Consider the following 22,251-nt stretch of genomic DNA (forward strand, 5'->3'; position numbering starts at 1 on the left):
TACTTGCTGATCTGCCTTTTGACTAGCATTTCTTACAGGAATTGTGAAGAATTAAATGCACATTTACAACCGAAGAACACATATTTGCTTTGAATTGAATTATGTGGCTTTAAGAGTGACTCTTACACCCTAATAAAAGACAAGAAAATTCTGTGAGTAGAGATCAACAATGGGGAAGGGATTCCACATACAATTTTACACGTGCTTTTTAGAGATCCAGCTACCGCCTAAAGCAAGGTGAACATACACGTCAACTCGATAATCCTATTAGAAAGTCAAACACCTTCGTGTATTTAATTAACCATGTCCTCTCCCTTGAAGTTCTAGGATTTCATGCTTAAGGGAAATGCAGTCCTTGGTCAGCAACACAACTGAACAGCATCCCCACCACAGCAAAGCACACGGGCCAGAGTTGGAGGGCAATGTTTATCTTAGAAATGAGAGTGACCACATATGAAAAATACCACTTAGCGCACATAAAAATCAGTCCCCACCCCCCACCTCTTGGTACTCGATGCTGCATTTCCCCCTGAGGTAAGGCTGTGCCACTGTCACAGGGCTTTAAAAAAAAAAAACAAAACCCACCATACAGGAAGACCCAATCCTACGTAACTCCCATCCGCGTGTCTTAGGGAGTCCCAGGGCTCCGCCCCTCAGTCAGACTTCTCCTTCTCCTTCATGTGCAAGAAGACCGTGCTGAAGATGAACAGGCCCAGCATCATGGAGAAGGCGCTGGCGTAGTAGGGATAGGCCGAGGGGATGAAGCGCTCGTACTGCGTGTGCTGGAGTGGCCTCACGGACACCTACGACAGGGCAGAGGTGACAGGTCCGGGCCGCCCGCGGCACAGGCGGGGCGACTGTAGCCAAAAAGGGGACCGTGACTGACGCTCACCTGAGTGGAAGAGTGCAAGTGCGTGTAGCCTAGCCGGTTGTAATCCACTTTAAACTGGAACACTCCATACACGTCTGGCAACTTGAACTGGACGCTGTATTTGCCACCTGGGGAAGATCCGAGACCGTAACCAGGAGCGGCTTCCTGCCTCACGAGAGCAAGTCACCGTGGGGCTGTCGGCCCGCAGCTTTCCCAGGCACCACTCCTACTTACCTTTCTTCTTCAAGAATGTCCTCACGAAAGGATCGATGCGGACAAACTCCAGCTGAATGTCATCACCATCAAAGGGGACCCATCTGCCATCTGAGAGCTGCTCGATCACGATGCTGTACTCCTGAGACCACAGGCTGGTTAGCCGGGGGGCCGCCACCCTCAGAGCTGCTCTGAACCGCTCGTCTGCCTGACCGGACTCCGGAGGAGCCCCACCCCCCACCTGGGACAGGAACTCCGAGCCACAGCATGGCACAGGCCCATCCAAGTCTGCACCCAGACCACTCGCTCACAAGTGGGCCAGGCACTCTTGGGCCTTCCTGCTGCCACCTTCCCTACCCCTTTACAACCTCCAGACCCGACTCTAGCGAATCCCGCTCCCAGCAGCGAGCACCCGGGGAAGCCATCCCGCTCCTGCCCTTCCAAGGCGAACCCACGCCCCTTCAAACCCACACCCCTTCAGACATCAGCTTATGTGCCAGGCGCTGTGCACCTACACGGACATTCTTAGGAGTAGAGATGAATTTCTTCTTCCTTATTTAGGCCACTAAGGCCATCAGAGAAATGTTCAATAAAGACTTTCAAGCCAAAGCAACTTGGCCAAAACCGCAAGGGGACCCTCCTGCTCCAAGGCGCGCTTACCACGAGGTCGGTGACAGTGTAGGCATTGGGTGGGGCTGTCTCACCCACCCGATGGTGGGACACAGGCCCTACGCGGAGGACCCCTTCCTCCTTGAACACCCAGCGGGACAGGGCCACAGCCAACTCATAGTTGCCCGTCTGGGAGTACCTACAGAAGGGGAAATCGAGGCTAGAGCACCAGAACCGGCTTCTTCCCAGCGGTGCCTGATAAGTGAGACAGATCCCTATTCATCAAGATAAACCCTGGAGGCCATGCATATCTACATATCCTGCCTGAAGGGCACGTGGCAAAGCTGTCAGGTGGTGGTGCTCAGGGGGTCACCTGTACAATAAATACACATCGAAACATCACCAGATAAGCCATTACTACTTGAAAAGTTTGTGGAGGGCCAACACCAGTAATGGCAACAAAGTCAAGTCTTCAAATTATTTTAAAGTATCTGAAGATAGCTAGCCTCTGATACCCCTGTCGCTAAATGGCTCCTCCTTCCCCAGCACCCCGGACCACACCCCCCAGAGCCCCCAGCACCGACCTCTGGGAGCCAGGCGCAGCCTTCTGCACTGCTGAGTTGAAGAAGGCGTCACTGAAGAAGTCCAGGGAGCCGCTGAAGATGACCCGCGCGTTGTTCCTGGCCTGGAGCCCGGCAATGAGGAGGGTGTTCTTCCCCACTGCATGGGGGTACTGGGAACAACAGGGGGCTGTCATCCAAGAGGCTTGGGCAAAGGACAAGTGACTAGACCACAAGCACCTGGGCCCTACCTGATGGTGGTACCTGAGGCCCCACTGCCTCTGTCCCCCCAACCCCCCGCGTCCACCAACTTCTCACTGGTTTTGTTTTTTTGGTTTTTTTTGAGAAAGAGAAAGGGGGCGCAGGGACCGGTTCCACATGCAGCCTGGAGCCCAACAAGGGCTCAATCTCACGATCCTGGGATCAAGACCTGAGCTGCACAAGAGCCGGCGCCCTGCTTCTCATTTTCAAATAAAGTGCTCTACCGCCAGGTCCAGGATCTAGAGGCCTCAAGGCGGCAAAGGCCCCTCACCTGGGTGATAGGTTTATCCGGGAAGAAGGAGTAAGAGGTGGAAGAGCCCGTCAGGATGTCCAATACCAAGGGATTATCAGGATCAGCCACCATCCTGGGGAAGGAAAAGATAACACCTGACACTGAGCCCAAGGACCTGGGGTCCCTAAGGGCTGTTTCTTCACAGGGATGAGTCCTGCTTTCTCAACAGCTGAACCCCTGCTACAACAGCAGCCCTCCTCCCACCGCAACAATGAAGTCTGACTCTGCGTTTCCTAAATTAATTTTGCGCACGTCCTCCAGGGAAAGGAATGCCCCCAAATCAAGTTTGGGTTAGTTTCCCAACAAAAGAAAGTGGTCCTGTCCTTTCCAGGGTTCTAGCACCCTATGCCTTCTCACTCACCCGACCCCTCGAAAGAGGATGGGGTTCAGAGATGATCTCCCGACAATGGTTGGGGCCTTCAACAGGTTCTCGGGGTCAGCCACAATGAGCGTATGCTGCAGCGGCAGAGGGAAAGACGAGGGTCAGGAAGAGGGACCCCCACACCAAGGACTCCCTCCCGACCTCCTCTCGGTTTCCTGGCTGAACTCTGCTCTAAGGGCCTGATTACCTGGCCAAGGTCTGAGATGTCGTAGTTGTGATGGTCAATGACAGCTGTTTTCTCCTCGTCAAATTCAATCCCACATTCACTGCCCAGCTCTCGAAGAGGATCACCTGCACAGACCCAAGAAATGCCTGGCTCAGCCCTTAGAGATGCACCCTGGGCCAAGCAGTGTCACTTGCCCTGGCATCCTGGTGACTCACTCTGTCCCAGTTACCCCAGAGCCCTGCAGCTTCCCCTGGCTGAGGTCAGCCCCAGCTAGACCGCAGGACACAGCATGGCACTCTGACTGGGGGGGTCAGAACCTGAATGGGTAACACAACCAACCACCTGGCTGCCTCCACCCCCAACACACAGAAACCCCTGCTGGGGCAAAGCAGGTACCTCAGACAGACGTGACCTGGATGAGGCTGGCCTCACAGGACTTCTCTCCTCCTTGTCACCCCCAACGAGAAGCCCATCCAGTATGGTTGTAAACATCTGGCAATGCTGGGGCACCTGGGTGGCTCAGTCGGTTAAGCATCTGCCTTTGACTCAGGTCATGGTCTCGAGCCCCAAGTCAGGCTTCCTGCTCAGCAGGGAGTCTGCTTCTCCCTCTCTGTCCCCCTACTCCTATGCTCTCTCTTTCTCTCGAATAAAATCTTTAAAAAAAAAATAAACAAAAATAAACATCTGTCAATGCTGAGAAAAATGAAACAAGGCTGGCCAGGTGTCTGCTGAAGCCGAGTAACACGCACGCAGGCTTCAGGATGCTGCTCTCTCCCCACTGCCAGGTATCTCTGAAATTTTCCAAAGCAGGAAACAAAAAAATAATCTACCAAAATGCTCTGAGGTCTGCCCAAGGAGCCCCGATTTGTCGTCTTTTTGTAAGGGAATTCCCACCAACATGAACAAAAACAAAACAAAGGGAAAAGACAGGGCCCCCAGCCCTTAAGAGGCCCAACATCTCTGGTCACAGGAGCACAGGAGGGACTGAATGGCTCTGCAGTTCCCGTGCTCACTGCTCAGCCCGCCTAGTGAGCACCAACCTGGCAGCTTCCATTTGTAAAACTCGCCAAGCTTCCCAGAGAAATGATGGAAAGCACTAGACGTTCCCAACTCAGACTTACCAATGTCTGAGCTAGCAGCCACCAGGACGCTGCCTCCACCGTCGATAAAGGTACTGATAGTCTCCACATTGATGTTGCCTCCGAAATCTGAAAGAAGCACCAGACTGACTGAGCCAGAGTGCTCCTCGGACACGTGGGCGGGGAGGCTGGACCGCCGACCAGCCACGATCCATCCCAGCCTCTGCGGCCCACAATGAGATGGTCATTTACCATATATGCCTGTTTCCCCAAACTGAAGATCTTAAAGGAATGACTTAAATTCATAAGCTTTTAACTTTAAGAAGTATAAATGACAGAGTCAAACACCTACCAATTATAGTTGTCAAGTTAGTTATGCACATTTCAAATCACATATAAAATGTATGTTCAGAAAAGTTGCATTTTCCCACTCACATGTCACGATACAACTTCATTCAAACTCACCACCTGCGCTTTTCACATCAGTATCTCTGTCATCACTGGACTGACTTCTGGCTGACGGTTCTCTAGAACCCATCAATTTCACTTCCATCTAAATTGTCTTAGAATGAGCACTTCTAAATGAGGATGATGCGGTCACTTGACACTAGTACTCATTTGCCAACATGCGTAACTTTTCCCCCTATTAATCCTATGATTTAGATCCACAAGAGCCGTAACAGAACCACTCCGCAGACTGCTTTTATTAAAGTGATCCCCAAAAAGGCACATTAACTTCCAACCTTTGTACTTATGAGACAGTATCTTTCTTTGGTGAGTCAATCGTGGTCTGGGGACTGCCATGAGCACCCAGAACCAGATCAAGAGTCTTCCCCAAAGTACAACCTGATGTTCAACATAAAGTAATGGAGGGAATGCTTAGGAATTCACTTAGTCATTACAAGAACGTTATTTCTTTTCTGCAGAAAGAAAAGGACAGTGGGAAGGAGCGGGAGCTACATATACAGGATGTCAGGGAAGACCCAGGGCAAGTAGCATCTGAGGTGTGAGAGTGGCCCAGGCAGCATGGGGGGCATCGAGAATGACAGGTGTGGGGTCCCCGAGGCAGGTGAGCCTGTCCCAGCAAGGAGCCCAGTGTGGCTCAGCTGGAGTGTGAAGGGGCGAGCAGAAGCAGGTGAGGCCGCGCTGAAGCGGGGAGGGCAGCTCACGAGGCTCTACAGGCCCCCGTGAGGTTGGCCATGAGGAGGAGCCATTGGCGGCTTTCGAACAGGACACCAACATGACCTGCTTTATATTTCTAAAGGATGACTCTGGCAGCTGGGTGGAGAATCGGGTACGGGACTAGAATGAAAGCAGAGCAGTGGGTTAGGAGGCCACTGTGATAACCCAGGCAGTGAAGAGAGAAGGGTAAGGGAGGAAAGGAAGAGAGGAGGAGAAGGAAGACAGGAGGGAAACAGGAGCGGGGCCTCACTCCTATTGTGAAGGTAAAGTCAGCAGGGCCTGTTACGGACCAGACACGGGGTATGAGGGGGGAGGGCTAAGGACAACCCCAAGATTTTCAGCTCAAGCAAGTGCCGTGTACTGAGACTGGATAGAGAAGTCTGTCCATTACACATCCACTATGAGTCCGTAATAGGACTATGTACAGATACAACTATGAGAATGGCCTTCTGAGGGGTCATTTTCAGGAAAAAAATAAAGAAAAAAGCAATTTACCTTACCTTCAGGCACTGACAGAACATTTTGTACCTACAACTTCACCTCTTCTACTACATTCAGGAAGCCCTCTATCCCCCCTCCTACAGACAGGCCAGGCAGGGTCGGACAATTCAAAAGCAGTTCCAAGCACAGTAGATAGTGTGGTTCCTGGCCAGGGGCAATTCCGCCCTATGAGCAATGTCCGGAGGTAGCTACTGCCATCTAGTGCGACACAGGCTCAGAATGCTGCTACACATCTCACAGTGCCCAAGACCACCTCCTACAACAGAGTTATCCAGTCCCAAATGTCCAGAAGCGCCACTGTTGAGAAATCTTTGTACAGTGGCAAGAATCCAGGCTGTGAGTTGGAGCTACCTGCGCTTGAATCCAGGACACCTTTCCACCTTTCTGTAGTCTTTTCCGGGTACGAAGGATGTGCTAAAGGACCATTCTTCTATGGCAGCATTGCATGTGACTTGGGAGCTTCCTAATCCCAAAGTCAGGGAGGAACCCAGGGGGATGGAGAAGGAAGCCAGGCCAGGGTTCTCACACCTGAGGGGACTAACTAGTCACAGCACCACAGAGCCAAGGCCAAGTTCTTACCCTAAACCGCCCCCAGCACATACAAGTCTTCTCCCCAGGAGCGCCCATGCAGCTTTCCTGCAGCATGCGGGACTTACTGCGCTAGGCGCAGAAAAACTACAACAGTGATGTGGGCCGAGCTTTAAACACTGAATCTCAGAGAGCCCTTCTTCCCTTTCCATTGATTTTTCAAGCTTGCCCCATCAAAGAGAATGTCTTAGTTTGATCCTGATCTTAACATTTCTCTAATGTTTGCTAGTCTCCTTTACGTGGAAGCCCCAGATTCAGTGCGTTCAGCAGGCAAAAGAACCCGGCTAGAACTTAACAGCGTTTACTCTATTTATAGTTACGTTTCAGTGAAAAAAAGTGATGATACCAGCTTTCCATTTTTAGTGGAGATACTGGGTTCATTACTGGTTTCCTTTTAAAATGCTGTTAGAGTTTTGTGGTTTCTTTTTTTCCTTTTTTAAAAGGGGTCAATTTAAAGAAACATTAAGTATTAATGGGTGCTGTGGAATACAGTAAAAATCAGGAAGGAGGTACAGAAATGACTAAGATTTGCGAAACACTGTTTAGCTTCTCTGACATTCCCAAAGCAAAAGCCTAGCTCGGCCTTCCCCCAACCCTTCTCACCTACAGCTCGCTTCCTTCTCGGTGACATTCCCATCCACCTGAGCACAACTTGTAAGCTGTCACAGGAATGCTGACGTATCAATTGGATAAGCCAGGGAAGACGTTCATTCTGTTCAACAACCAGCTCTCTGCTAGGCCCTGGACAGACCCATCCAGTCTCCAGTAGGGGGCTGGGCTAAGTTATGGCTAATGTTCTAGCCATTAGAAACCGAATCCATCTCAATTCTTACCATCAATTGTCACAATGCCTCTGCAGGCAAACTATTTAATAGCATGCCATTTTCTCTCCCCACAGAGGCCAACCCAAGCAGGGGCACTCTCTGTCTTTCCTACCAGACCCTTCATAGAGAAAACCCCCTTCTCAGGGTAGCAGGGCCTGCACTTCCACCGTCTGTGCAACACTTGAACCCACATCCCTCAGCTGTGTCTTTTAGAAAGCAGACATTCCCTCCCAGGCCCAGGTCAGAAGTGAACATTTTCCTCTTCCCCGGTAGCAGAGGTGTCCAGGGCTGCTGACCCATGCCATGACCCAGAAAATGCACAAGATCCAGAAGAAAGAGATCAATCAATCGTGGGCCTTGAACCCCAGTTCTGGGAGCGACGTGCAGTACTCACCTTCTACCGAGGGGGAGAAGATGATGAGATTGTCGTAGAGGAACTCCCCGTACTTAATGAGGGACAGGCTCGGGTCATCTGCGGTCTTGAATGTGAGTTCAAAGGCCCTGTCTGGACGAGAAGAACAGGGAGCTGAGGCAGACGGGACGCCAGGGAAAAGCACCGCTGCAGAGACCACGGCCGCCCGCCGCGAGCGAGAGGCCAGAGTGGACAGCCTCTTCGTGGAAAATCGGAAGGAGCGAGGGAGGGTGGTCGCTGCCCTGGGGCTCGGGAGCTTTTCCAACCCGACTTTCCCCCACCGCCCCCTCGGGCCCCGGTCTCACCCTTCAGGCTTCGGAAGAAAAGCGAGTGCGTCTCCCGCAGGTTGAGGTTGTCCAGCAGCACTAAGGTGCGAGGACCGCTGGCGCAGGCCGGGCCAAGCAAGGGCAGCAGCAGCCACAGGAGAGACCAAGCGCGGGCCGCGGCGCCGGGCTCCATCTTCTTCCTTCCGCCAAGATCCCAAGCACCTGGGCACCGGAAGTGCCCCGTCTAGGCTGCCCAATCGCAGCTCGTGGTCTTGGAGTAACACCCGGAAGTGATCTGGGTACGCCGCGGCCGGGTAGCCGCGGCCGCCGCCGGGACGGAGAAGATGGGAGCGCATAACCGGAAGTGCCCCGGTTGGGGGCGGAGTCTCTAAACGCTATTGGCGGAAGGGGCGAGAGGTCCCGCCTCCTCAAAGGAAAAGGTTCAATCCTAGAAAGACAGCTCCGCAGCCGCAGCCAGTCAAAAAGGCCGAGCGCCCGTAGGCTCCGCCCAGGCCGGACTCCCGCCGGGACCCCCAGATCCCGCCTCTTCATCAGACCGGCCAGTCCCTCTTGGGACCTGGGGCGGCGGTGGCCGCCAGGGAGCACCTCCTCGGTTAGGGTTAGGCTGGAAATAGAAACGATGGCGAGGCCCAGCTCTCCCACTCACCTGCGGCCTTTGGGAAAAGCCTGGGCTCGTGGGAGCTCGAGGACAGGTTTGAAGCACCCGGTGCAGAGTGAGGCTGAGCATCAGCCCCACCACGGGTCTGAGGAAAACCTGCCGCAATCAGTTCCAAGATTTCGGTGACTCTCTGGTTCCAACCACAATCCTGGGGCAAATGGTGAAGGTAATTGCGGAGAGAGAAGGTGGCTGTTCTGACCTTTCACATTTGTCCTCGAAGCGCAAAAGTCAAAATCTCCCTCTATCCGTCTCCTTAACTGATTTCTGCCTCCTCTCCGTCTCCACTGGCTCCGCTGTGAGTTCAGCCTCACCCCTCCCCGGGGCCCCAGTCCAGCAGTCCCGCCCTTCTGCGTATGATCCCACATCGGTCCCCCTGGAACTCAGACCCAGTGATGCCATTTGGTGGCTTAGGAGTCTGCCACAGCTCAGGGACACCCAGGACTCCTCACTCAGGTCTCTGTCGAAGCTGATCTTGGCAGCCACATCCTCCTCTCAGCCCTGCTCAGGGCTTCCCTGCTGCAGGGCTCCAACCTTGAACACACACTCCACCTCCTGCCTTTGCTCATGCCCTCCCCATTCCCATCTTAAGCCCCCCAGGATCTTCTCCATCCTTTATGATAGCCCTACCCTTCACAAGGGCACTCTGTTCCCCATAAACACCCGATCTTTCTCCTTCTCAACACGGGTCCTGCAGCCTGCCTGCAGTTAGACTGATCCCCAGGGCGTGAGCTTGGCCCAGGCATGTGGCTTGTGGGATCCACCACAGTAATTAATGCAAAATGCAGAGGAGAACAAACAAAGGGGACTAATACGGGGCACCTGCTACGTGCCGGGAACATCGCTTAACTCTCATTGAACCAATACCCCTAGGAGGCAGCTGTTCCCCTTTCACAGATGGAGCCCAGGGTGAAATGAGTGTCTCCTCTTCAACCAAAGGCCAGGCCTTTTCCCTCAGATGGTGGGGCCCTCCTGCAGGGCAGGCCTGGGATAGAAGGGCAAGGGGAGGGCTGTGCCCTCAATAGCGGGGATGACCTGGGCTCATTCCTGGCCACTTCAGGGCACCCAGTTCCAGCACAGCCCCTGAGGACACACCCCTGGCCTTTTTCTGGGTTTCAGCAAGACACAATCTTTATTGTCCAAAACAAGGGATCTGCTTTCCTAACTCAGATCTTTGGAGAATTGGATGAGGTGCTTGCCCCAGAAAAATGCACTTGTACTCACAAGTGTGGGGAGTTGCGGAAGCCCCACAGCCCATTTTTAAAGGCATCAGGTAGTTAAGAAACACTGCTCCAGAAAGTGCTTCCCCGTGAAGGCCAGGCAGCTGTGGCAGGAGGGGCCCCAATGACACTGTCAGAGGACTGGGGAAGGGAGCTCATCGGTAAAAGGCAGTTTATTGGGGCAGCCTCATGTGGGGAAGCCTCCTCTAGGCCACACACCAGCTGGGTGTGAGCTCCAGGACTTCTGTGCCCACGCCATCCAGCTTCCTGGCCTGGTAGAGGCATGAATGATGGTCTATCACTGAGATGCTGTCCTTGATCAACATGGAAGTTGCTGCCCACTCTTTCGGGGCTGCTGGTGAACGCTGTGAGGTTTCCGAACCCATCGAGGCACAGAGTAACGGAACGGGGGTGGGGGGCACGCGCGGCAGGCTGTGGCAGGTGAGCGGATAGAACACTGATGTGGCATGGAGAGCCGGAGCGCACCTCCGCAAGGATGGGTAACAGGGAAGGGAAAGCCTCTTCCCAGGGCAAGGACCCCTCTCGAGCATCCGGACACCGTGGGGGCAGTGGGGAGGAGGCCTGGCTGGGGCTGCCCTGGTGGGGGTGGGGGGGGTGGCCTGGCAGTCTCACGGAAGCCCCAAGGCAGGGCAGCAGCAGGAGGCCGTGTTCACAGAGGCTCACTGCCAAAGCTGCTTTTGCTTTTCTTACGCTTGGCCTTGGAAAAGGGAATGTCAAGGGACTCGAGGCGGAAGGGCCGGGGCTGGGGCATTTCGGGGGCCTGGGTAGGCGACATGGCAGAGGTGTTGCTGAGTGGGGAGCCAAGGCCAGGGGGCGAGCTGTGATGCCCTGTGGAGAAGGGGGCAGAGAAGCTAGTGAGCCAGGGGACACGGGGATGGGGAGCCCACCTCACCCCACCCAGTTGAAGGTCTGGTCCCACCAGAGGGTCTGGGCCAGAAGCTCGGAGTTCTAGAGACTCAGACTCAGGCAGCCCAGGATCTTGAGCCAGACAGGCCTGCACTCAGGGCCCAGCTGCGTGCAACTGTGACCTCGGGGCACAGGGCCTCAGTTTCCTCATCTGCAACATGGGCACAGTGCCGGGTCCTCAACTGATGTTCATTTGTGTCCTGTGCTGTTTTTCCTTCCTGATTCTCAGCTCTACTGAACTCTGCCTCCTCAACAGTCTCAACGTAGAACTGAGATTTGCTTTTTGTGGCTATTATAAGCTCTGTGGCCTTTGATTTTGCTTTTAGAAATGGAAGAACATGGGGCACTTGGGTGGCTCAATTAAGCATCCAGCTCTTAACTTGGTTTTGGCTCAGGTCATGACCTCAGGGTTGTGAGATCGAGCCAGCGTCAGGCTCCTCAGTGGAGAGTCTGCCTAAGACTCTCCCTCCCCATCTCCCCCTCCCCTTTGCTCTCATGCTCTCTCTCTCAAATAAATACATAAATAAAATCTTGAAAACAGAAATGGAAGAACAAAGTGACTTTGAATTCTTGCTTTTAAAAGTGTTTCACTTCTGTGGCCCCGTCTGCCCCCTTTGGCTCCGTGGGAGAAAGCCACACTACTGACATTTGTGGAAGCCGGTGAGCACATGCCAGGACCCCAGCTGTGTGTCGCAGGCCTTCTGTGCTCGGGGGAGGCAGAGGAACCAAACACGGCGGCTCTGTGCCAGCAGAGGAAGGGGGACAGGGAGAGGGAGTCTGGGCACGGGACACACACATCGTGTGCCAGGCTCTGGGCTGGGCCGCTCCCCCACCTCTTCTCACCTAACCCTGGGAGGCAGGCATGCCCCCTCAGTGTACAGCTGAGGAAACTGAGGCTCAGGGATGGGAAGGGGTTTTTACCCTGGCCCTGACTCCAACCCACCCATCACGTCTATCCCAGCTGGCAGAAGGCCGGGCAGGGCTCTCCCTGGGAGCCGCTGCAGGACAGGAGGTGGGCGGGGCTCTCACCGAGGCTCTTCATGGGATCTGTGCTGAGGATCTGGCTGGCTCGCTTGGACCGGAAGTAGTTACTGGCAATGTTCTCGCTGTCGCTCCGACTGAGCATCAGCCTGTAGCGGTCTTCTTCCTGCTGAGATTCCACGTTCTCGTGGGTCAACGCCCTTTGTTTCTACAGTCCTCCCCTCTGCAAGCCTGCTGGGGTGGGGGCCCCCCGGAGCCTCCCGGCCCACTCTCTGGACCCCACTAGAGACCCCAGACTCCTGCGGTGGGATCCGGGCAGCTCGGGAGAGTCACAGTCCCGCCAAGCCGATGCCACCTGCCTTCCGTGGGATAGGAAGTGTCTTGTTCTCCAGTACCACGTAGTCCAAACCCATCACGACACATTCACAGACTAGGAATGCCCCACGGGCACCATCAAGGTCAATACAACCAGAGCGCCCATCTCTCATCCCCAAAGACTATGATTTGTCACCACTATAACAGACTCTGCGTCAGCCTGACTCTCCCTTCAGGGCTACCCTTCTCCCCCTCGACATGGTCCTGGTGAGGCGACCGTTCTCTGTGCCCTAACACCACCACACCCTCTCGCCCACACCCAGCTGCACAACTGGGCATGTGACCAGCCCAAACCAGTCACAGAAATATACATCTTCCGGACATAAGTCCCTGGTCCGAGAGCAGGCCCCCTGACCCAGACACGGCTGATCAGAATCTTTCCACAAGGGCTGGTTTAAGATGTGGTAAGAGACTGGGTCTCTTCCTCTTGGATCCCCATCTTTCCTGCCGCGCACAGAAAGCCTGCCTGGGTCGAAGCTGGCACCGCCAGGGAAGTGGAACCGAGAGGTGGAGAAGCGCACAGAAAGACGGCGTGCTCTACAGGAAGGTTTCCTGACCTCCACTGTTGTAATACGAAACATGGAAGATGGGAAAACCGAGTGACTCTGGAAGCCCAGTTACTGTTTTGTGGGCCCTTGAGGGCCCTTTGGTTGGAGGATCCCAGCGAGGGCCCAGGGAACCAGAATGTACGGCCTGGCCTCTGCAACTGAAGACGAAGCTTCGGTCCTTGGTCAGCAGGATGGACTTTCCCTCTGGTCTCTAGGACCATAAGTGCCTTTGAATGAGACCCAGAGCAGGGGAGGGGCCAAGAGAGAGACACAGAAAAGATCGCCTCCTGCGCTGACCCTCAGGTGGGAGGGAAGTAGAAGCCCAGGGCCCTATAGGGAGGGTGACCCGCAAAGCCCCTCTCCCCATCACCCCCACCCCACACCAGCTCCCCAAGCCTCACCCCCTCCCCCACTGGCCTTACCGTGCCCGGTTCACCATTGTCTGCTGTGGAGGCTTTGCGGACTGCCTTGTTCTGTGGCCCTGTTGGAACTGCTGTGAGAAACACAAGCTGAAGTCACTGCTGGCTGGTCCCCAGTCCACGGGCCAGAGGGCCAGGGTGGGCAACACTCGCCCAAGCTCACAGGCCCGGAGCGAGGGGAGCACACTGCCCAGGCCACAAGATGACTTTGGGAAACATACCAGGAGGGCTCAGATGCCAAAGCAGCCATTCTCCTGCTTCCCACAACCCAGCGGGCAGGAGAAACCCTGCTGACAGATGCCGGCGCTTGGGAAATGACTCAGAGACTGAACAAACATTCTCTGATGGGGGAGGGGGGTGCTCCCAGCTGTGAGGCCAGAGATAGACCTTCGAGACCACCTTCCCCAGCCCCTTCTTTGTAAAGATCCGGGATCAAGGCCCAGAGAGAAACAATGACCTTCATAAGGTCACACGGAAATCAGGGACAAAAGCAGAAGGTGAACCCATTCCTATCCCGGGTCCTGGGACTCGCGGCTCTGACTGGGACTCTGGTTCAGTCACTTCTCTATCTGAGGTTCCAGCTCCTTAGATGTCAAACAGGAGTGATCATCTTTGCCCTCCCCCGGAGTGCTGGGGGAGCTAATGAGTGAAGATCGCGACAGTAACCAAACGTAGCACTCACTTGCCTCGGGCCGGCCATGGCGCTAAGGGCGTCACACGCATGAACACATGCCAAGCCACCCAGCGATCTTTACAGAAGGTGCGGTTACTAATCCCCATTTCACAGATGAGGACACTGAGTCCCAAAGACGCCACACAGGGAGCAGTGGAGCACGAATTCCAGCCCACATCTGTCTGACTCCAGAGCACACCACTTCTCTCTGGTCCCCACCGTCTTGGAGCCCCAGGGTCCCCCCTGTGGCTGCCGCACCCACAGCCAGCAAGCCCGGGGCCCCGGCTCCGGGTCAGCCCGCAGGAGGGCACGCTGCGCGGAGGAGGCCCGAGGGGACAGCCGAGCACCTGACCTACTGGGAGGCTGGTTTTTATGATGATGGGCTCGGGGATCTTCCAGAAGCCGTTGTCTTCGTCCCAGCAGGCCTCACGCCTTATCTTCTCCAGGTTGCTGTAGTTACAGTCCCGGCGGATGAGGGGCTGCACCTGCTCCAGGAGCTGCTGGAGGAGCATGGAGTCGCGCTCCTGCCGGCGGATGGTGGCCAAGTAATCGATCTTCTCCAGCTGGAACTCCGACTGCAGGTCTTTGATCTCCACCTCTGCTGCCCGGAGCTGAAAGCAAGGGGTCGGGGGCAGCAAGAGGTGAGCAGGGAAGACACCGAGCCATGTCGCCATCTGCCCACCTGCAGCACCCACGGCCTGCGCCTCTAGCCGCCCACTCGCCATGCGGGCGCTGACCCACCCATCCACCCACGTCCGCCGCCCATCTGTCCACTGGCACTAAATGAGCACCTACTGTGTCCACAGCCCTGCAGGAAACAGGAAAAGGACTCACTCATCAGCACCCCCTGCCGGCCCCCGGGATGATCCCGCACAAACACATTTTATCCAGGAGCCTCCGAGAAAGTGCCACACATAACACTGGGGTTACCATGTCCTAAAAGGTCAGAAAGTTGTACAGATTCTTTTCCTGAGGGGAGTGGAGGCATAAACTCTCAGCCTCAGCAGTGATGGCTCTCCCATGACCACGGCCAAGCTATGATGTGACAGACGTCGGACTTAAGAGGCAGAGACACCCCGATTTGACCATGGATTCCACACTTTTGTGATCTCCTGCCCGGGGCTGCCTGAATGGAGATTCCCCCCAAGCACAGGTGACTCCCAGCTGCAACCGTAACCCTGCTGTCCCTGAGCCCCAAGACTCCTGGGTGCACCGTCTGTTTCCTTAAAAGAGCAGGTACAGTTTGGTTAGAAAAGAAGGATGTTTTCAGTTCACAGGGATGGTCATCACATGTAACCAGGCGAGAATGGATGCTGCCTGGTAGGACACAGGTGGGGAATTAATAATGCTCCATTCCTTAAGCTGGATGGTGGATACGTGCTATTAGGGTAAAAACTTTATATATTTTTGTACATCTGGAAAGATCTGGAATCCTTCACAGTGACTTTTGTAACAGATTTATTGAGATAGAATTCTCATGTCCTACAACTCACCCATTTAACATGTACAAGTCAATGGTTTCTAGTATATTCCAAGTAGTGCAGCCATCAGCATGGTCAGGTTTAGAACATCTCATGATCCAGAAAAGGTACTCATCCTCTGCTTCTCCCCAACCCCCAGCCCTATGCAACCACCAATCCACTTTCTGTCTCTCTAGATTTGCTTATTCCAGAAATTTCATATCAAAGTAATATACAATATATGATCTTCTGCGTGTGGCTTCTTGCACTTAACACTGTTTTCAAGGTTCATCCCTGTCAGAGCATGTGTCAGGACTTCCTTTTCTTATTTTTAAAGATTTACTTATTTATTTGAGAGAGACAAAGTGGGGGAGGGGCAGAGTGAGAAAGTGAGACTCTCAAGCAGACGCCCAGCTGAGCACGGAGCCTGAAGCAGAGCTCGATCTCAAGACCCTGAGATCACGACCTGAGCTGAAACCAAGAGTCAGATGCTTAAATGACGGAGCCACCCAGGAGCCCCAGGATTTCATTCCTTTTTACTGCCCAGTAATATTCCATCATGTGGCTATACCACATTGTATTTTCCCTTCATGACTGTTTCCACTTTGAGGTTAGAACGAATATTGCTATGAACATTTGTGTACAAATTTTTCTGTGGCCGTATTTTCATTTCTCTTGCTTGTAACTGCTGAGTCACAGGGTAACACTATGTTCAACCAACAGAGGAAATGCTGGACGATTTTCCAAAGCAGCTGCACCATTTTACATCCCCACCAGCAATGTATGAGGACAGTCATTTCTCCACCTCCTTGCCGATGTCTGTTACACCTGTTTTATTACGGCTAACCCCCGTGGGTGTGAGAGGGTAGCTCTACACCATAGATGGTAGTTTTGTATTGGAGATTTGCGTTTCCCTGGTGGTTAATGACATTCAGCACCAAGTTTCTTGTGTTCATTGCCCATCTGTTTATCTTCTTTGGAGAAATGCCTGTCCAGATCCTTTGCCCATTTCTAAATTGGATTATTTGTCTTTTTATTCTTGAGTCATAAGGGTTCTTTATATATTCTGGATATAAGCACCTTATTGTGATATATTACTTGCAAATATTTTCTCTCATTCTATGGGCTGCATTTTCTCTTTCCTGATAGTATCTTTTGAAGCACAAAAGTTTTAATTTTTATTAAGTCCAATGTATCTATTTTTTTCCCTTTGTTGTTTGTGCTTTGGTATCATACCTAAGAAAGCAATGTCTAATTTATTTTTTAAAGATTTTATTTATTTACTTGAGAGAGAGTGAGGGAGAGAGAGAGAAAGAGCAAGAGAGAGAGAGAGAGAGAGCGCACAGAGGGAGAGGGAGAAGCGGACTCCCCACTGAGCAGGAAGTCTGACTCAGGGCTCCATCCCAGGACCCTGGGATCATGACCTGAGGCAAAGGCAGCTGCTTAACTGACTGAGCCACCCAGGTGCTCCAGCAGTGTCGAATTTAAGGTAACAAAGATTTACACTTTTGAGTTTTACAGTTTTAGCTCTTCCATTTAGTTTCTTGATCCATTTTTTAATTAATCTGTGTATATGGTATGAGGTTGGGGTCCAACATCATTCTTTGCCATGCGGGAATCTAGTTGTCCCAGCACAAATTGTTGAAAAGACCGTAATTTCTTCACTGAATAATCTTGGCACCCTTGTCGAAAATCAACTGACTATAAATACGAAGATTATTTACAGACTCTTAGTTCATTCCATTGATCTATATGCCTGTCTTCATACCAGTACCACACAGTCTGGATTACTGTAAATGTGTAGTATGTTTTGAAATAAAGAAGTGTGAGTCCTCCAACTTTGTTCTTTTCAAGATTGTTTTGACTATTCTGTCTCTGGAATTTCTATATGAACTTTAGGGTCAGCATGTCAGTCGTTGCAAAGAAGTCATTTGGGACTTTGATAGTGATTGCCTTGAGTCTGTAAAACAGTTTGAAGAGTATTCCCATTTAATCATTATTAAGTCTTCCAATCCATGAACATGGGGTCTTTCCATTTATTTAGGTATTCGTAATTTCTTTCAACAAGGTTTTATAGTTTGGGGAATATAAGCTTTATACTTCTTTTGTTAAATTTATTCCTAAGTATTTTATTCTTTATTGATGTATTGTAAATGAAAAATTTTTAAATGTTTATTCTTTTTTCTTAAGATTTTATTCATTTATTTGAGAGAGAGAGAAAGAGAGAGAGTGTGCACAAGCAGGGGGAGCAGCAAGTAAAGGGAGAGGGAGAAGCAGGCTCCCCACTGAGCAAGGAGCCCTATGTTGGGGTAGATTCCAGGACCCTGGGATCATGATCTGAGCCGAAGGCAGATACCCAATGACTGAGCCACCCAGTGCCCCATGGAATTATTGTTTTTTTTTTTAATGTTTATGGATATTATATATTTTTATTTAAGTAGTCTCCACATCCAATGTGGAGGTTTAAACTCATGACTCTGAGATCAAGAATCTCATACTCTACAGACTGAACCAGCCAGGTGCCCCAAGGAATTGTTTTCTTAATTTTATTTGTAGATTGTTCATTGCAAGTGTGTAGAAATACCATTGCTTTTTGCTTATTGATCTTGTATTCTGCAACCTTGCTGAACTTGTTAATTGATCCTAGTAGGTAGGGGTTTTTGTGTTTTTTTAAGCAGATTCCTTAGGACTTTCTACATAAAAGATCATGTCATCTATAAATAGAAATAATTTTATCTATTCTTTTCCAATCTGAGTGCCTTTTATTTCACTTTCTTGCCTACTACCAGCTAGAACCTCCAGCCCAATGTTGAACAGAAGTGGTGAGAGCAGACATCCTTGTCTTGTTCCTAATCTTAGGGTTAAAGCTTTCAATCTCTCCCCATTAAGTATGATGTTACCTGTGGACATTTCATAGATGTCTTTTATCAGAATGAATTAGTTCCCTTCTATTCCTAGTTTCCTGAGTGTTTTTACCATAATAGGTGTTAAATTTTTTTCATATACTTTTTCTGCATCATTAAGATGATCACGTGGGTTTTGTCCTTTATTCTATTGATATGGTATATTACATTAATTGATTTGGGATACTAAACCAACCTTGCATTCCTATGCTAAATCACACTTTGGCATGATGTATAATTTGGTTTGCTAGTATCTTGTGGAGCATTTTCTGTCTATATTCATAAGAAATACTAGTCTATAGTTTTCTTGTTATGTCTTTCTATGGTTTTGGTATCAGGTGATATGGGCCCCATAGAATAAGTTAAGAAGTGTTTCCTTCTATTTCACAATTTTTTTTTTAATGTTTTTTAGCGGCACCTGGGTGGCTCAGTGGGTTAAGCCTCTGCCTTCAGCTCAGGTCATGATCTCCAGGTCCTGGGCTCAAGCCCCACATTATGGGTGGGGGGGGTTCCCTGCTCAGCAGGGAGACTGCTTCTCCCTCTCCCTCTGCTTCTCCTCCCTGCTCATGCTCTCTCTCTCTCTCAAACAAAGTCCTGGGTACCTAGGGATGATGGCAGCTACCTAAATCTGAATCTCTCCATGGAGACCCTCTGAAACAACACACAGAACAGGGAAAGAAAATGAAACCCCCCTCTGCCCAGCCTACACCAGCAGGTCCAAAATACCAGAAGTCCAGCAGAGAGCTGGAGGGCCTGCCCCACAGCGGGAGGAGTGGAAAGCACCCAGCAAAGTGTGGAAGGGGGAGGGCAAGGTGCTGGAAGGCAGATAACATCACTCCCCCAATGAGAAAGCCCTACTTTGAGCAGGGAAATACTGAGGATAGATCGGATACTGCAAAACCCAGAATGCACTGGAATGCAGGTCGGTCTCTGCAAATCTCTGGAGAGACCGAGGGGTGAGTCTCTGCAAGGCATTGCTTCTGGACGGTGTTTAGAAGTGGGAGACCCCTTGAGGTGCAAAATAAAAGTCTGCAGAAACAAGAGACCCCTCCCACTGAACGAGAGATTGAGAGAGAAAGAGTGGACCCAAAAATGAGAGTGAGATTTGGAAGGCAAAGTCTCGACCCCTGTGATTTCCACCCCTTAGGACGTGCCCGTAACTATGTTCCTCTTCCACAGCAAAAAGGACTTTGCAAATGTAATTAAGGTTATTAATCTGTTGACTTTAAAACAAGGAGATTATCCTGGATCACCTGGTGAGCCCACTGTAAACACGTGGTGTGACCAAGGGGTGTGAAGAACCAGGCAAAGGAGAAGTGATGCTTTAGATGAAGGAGAGTCAGAGAGCTGAAGCCTAGGAGGGGCCGGCCCCAGCGGTCTCTGAGGGGGACAGGGGGCAGGCGGCCTCTAGAAACAGAATGACCCCCAGTGAACAGCCAGCAAGAACATGGGATTCTCAGTCCTACAGCCGCATCAGCCTGAGTCCTGTCAACAACCTGACTGACCCTGGAAACGGATTCTTCCTTAGAGCCTCTGAGGAAAACCAGCCCTGCCCACACCTTGGTCCCAGCCATATGGAATTCTAAGCCGAGGATTAAGTCATGCTAGAGCTTGACCGTGACCCAAAGAACTGTAAGATAGTAAGTTTGTGTTCTTTTAGGCAACTCTATCTGTGGTGACAGCTAACTCCCACAGCAATAGGGGACAGTCTATTTAATACTGCACTTCACTACAGGAACAGAAGAGTGTGCTGTCGACTGAGCAAACCCAGCCAGCCGCCCAAACCCTCACCTCTGCTTTCAGCTGGTCCTGAAAGTGCAGAAAAACAAGACACTGCAAAATACACAGAAAAGAGCAGAAGTAGCTAATCAAAGCTGCTCTTTGAAGAAAGAGGAAATGAAAATCAAAGCATTTCAGAAGAAAATCCCCCCCAAAGCATGAGCACATAGAACCAAAATATAACCCAACATCCCAATGTGCATAACATTTCCTCCAGTTCACACATATGAACATTTCAAATCAGCAATCCAGAAACCTTAAAGTGGAAACGGACAGAAACGAAGAAGGTATAAAATGGGACGTTTAACCGAACTCCGGAAAGAATTTTTCAAAACTTAGGTGCATAGATGAGATTACAAGATATCCCAGGAAAAACAAATGTGGCTGAAAATATAAAAAGGGTATTAAGAAAAAGCACGAAAATAACCAAGAAAATGTAAACACTACAGAGGTTCAAAGAGGGGAAAAGCATCAGCTTCTGCTTTGGTGAGATCTTTGGGTGAAAGGTGTCAGCTGGGGATGAGAGGTGCCTCGGTTGGCCGAGGGGGAGGAGTCAGGGGCCAGAGCCTCTCGGGGGTGTGCCGAGGGAAGCAGATGGCAGCTCCTCCCCTGTTGTCCTCACTCCCCATGCTCAGTCATATTTACTTCCCTTCTTCTCCTGGAGCCACTAAGCTCATATTGGGTACTGGTCCCTCCCCCAGCCTGGAACGCTCTGCCTTGCGGTACAACCTAGCCCCACCTTTCCTAAGGTTCAGGTTCCACCTCAGAAGCCACCAGCTCCAGAAAACGTCCCTGCCCCCCACCCAAGGTGGCCCCCGGGAACTTCTAGGGTTCTGCTAATGCTCAGTTCCCCAGTGCGGGTGCTGGTTCTATGGGTGCGTTCACTTTGCAGAAATGAGCTAAGTTGCGTACTTGTGATTTGCACGTGTGTACCTCAATCCAAGAAAAAATCAAAATAAAGCCACCTGATGTGGAAAACAAAGGCAGAAGAAAAATGATTAAATTTCCTTACTGCCTACAGCCCATGGACATGTCCTTGAAACAGGCAGAGGGACATTCCTCTAGGAGCTCAGCTGCCTCGATGTTGACACTTTGTTTAAGGGCGAGAGGCGATCCTAGCCTGATCCCCACCCCCGACCCCCGCCAGGATCCTGGAAGCCTACTTTAACATATAAAAATTCCTTTGGAAACTTCCTTTATCTCTACTCGCCAGGATATGTGCTGGCAACCGTCCCCCAAGCCTATGGCCCACCGATACACACCTGAAGGGTCCGTGACTTGGGTGTTACTAGATGGTCATGAATGACCTTTCCCCAACAATAGCTAGCCCCCTCAAGGTCCTGGAACCTTGCTTCCAAAATTCCTCGGAGGCTCACGCTATCCCAGTGGGCCATTCCTCCTGGCCCCGGTGCAGCTCTTTCTGCCCACAGGTCCTGTCCCCGTGCTTTGATAAGGCCACCTTTCTGCACCAAAGACGTATCAAGAATTCTTTCTTGGCCGTTGGCTTTGAACCCTGACATCTTTCCGACATCACCACCCTCCCCCAGAGTTCCCTTCACAGCACGATCACAGTCCGGCCCTAGCCCACTTGTTTCTCGGCCGTCCCATTTGTTGCACACACTCGCCCAGCACAGCAGACACACGTCAGTCACCGGGACGGTCTCCAGGGCGGGCGACGCATACAGCAGGCACCTGATAAATGACCATGTGCAGAGTTACGGGTGGCGGCTGGGGCCAGCGGGGCGTGCGCCGGGGCCTCACCTTCCGCTGCATCCTCTCCAGCAGCTTGCTTTTGGCCCGCACCTCCTCCTGGATGGAGTCGTAGACGTTGAGCAGCACCCAGTCGCCGCCGTCCTCGTCCGAGTTCTGCAGGGCCGCCACCAGCTGCTTCTTGCGCTCGTCCGCGTACCGCTTCCTGCGTTTGTGCTTCTCCTTCAGGTCCTTGTTCTTGGCCTGCTCTCCCCCTACCACCTGCTGCTCCAGCAGCTGCAAACTGCCGGTGGGGAGAGGCACATGTCAGTGGGGCGGGGCTGTCACCAGGTGTTCACTGTCCAGCCAACATCATGGGGTCCACACAGCCACTC

At 51.9% G+C, this 22,251-nt stretch overlaps 2 protein-coding genes across 2 annotated transcripts in view; both read right to left on the reverse strand.

Moving 5' to 3' along the window:
- Nucleotides 1-88: 88 nt before the first annotated feature.
- On the reverse strand, nt 89-8,450 carry DDOST (dolichyl-diphosphooligosaccharide--protein glycosyltransferase non-catalytic subunit). Its single transcript, XM_032863635.1, has 11 exons — nt 8,246-8,450; nt 7,923-8,033; nt 4,476-4,562; nt 3,376-3,479; nt 3,168-3,262; nt 2,786-2,879; nt 2,278-2,426; nt 1,745-1,892; nt 1,106-1,226; nt 893-999; nt 89-803 (listed from the first exon to the last, which is right to left on the reverse strand). The coding sequence occupies exons 1-11, from the start codon at nt 8,397-8,399 to the stop codon at nt 654-656; spliced, it is 1,320 nt and encodes a 439-aa protein (XP_032719526.1). The 5' UTR covers nt 8,400-8,450; the 3' UTR covers nt 89-653.
- Nucleotides 8,451-10,495: 2,045 nt separating this feature from the next.
- The window catches only part of KIF17 (kinesin family member 17), a 39,691-nt gene continuing 27,935 nt past the window's right edge, over nt 10,496-22,251 (reverse strand). The window contains exons 12-16 of the mRNA XM_032863638.1: nt 21,929-22,160; nt 14,378-14,636; nt 13,356-13,426; nt 12,059-12,176; nt 10,496-10,951 (exon numbers count right to left, since the gene is read on the reverse strand). Of these exons, the coding sequence (XP_032719529.1) occupies nt 10,773-10,951; nt 12,059-12,176; nt 13,356-13,426; nt 14,378-14,636; nt 21,929-22,160 (859 nt within the window). The 3' untranslated portion in view covers nt 10,496-10,772. The remainder of the gene's footprint in view (nt 10,952-12,058; nt 12,177-13,355; nt 13,427-14,377; nt 14,637-21,928; nt 22,161-22,251) is intronic.

The sequence above is a fragment of the Lontra canadensis genome, unplaced genomic scaffold (genome assembly GCF_010015895.1).
Source record: "Lontra canadensis isolate GAN:19392208 unplaced genomic scaffold, GSC_riverotter_1.0 scaffold25, whole genome shotgun sequence".
NCBI lineage: Eukaryota > Metazoa > Chordata > Mammalia > Carnivora > Mustelidae > Lontra > Lontra canadensis.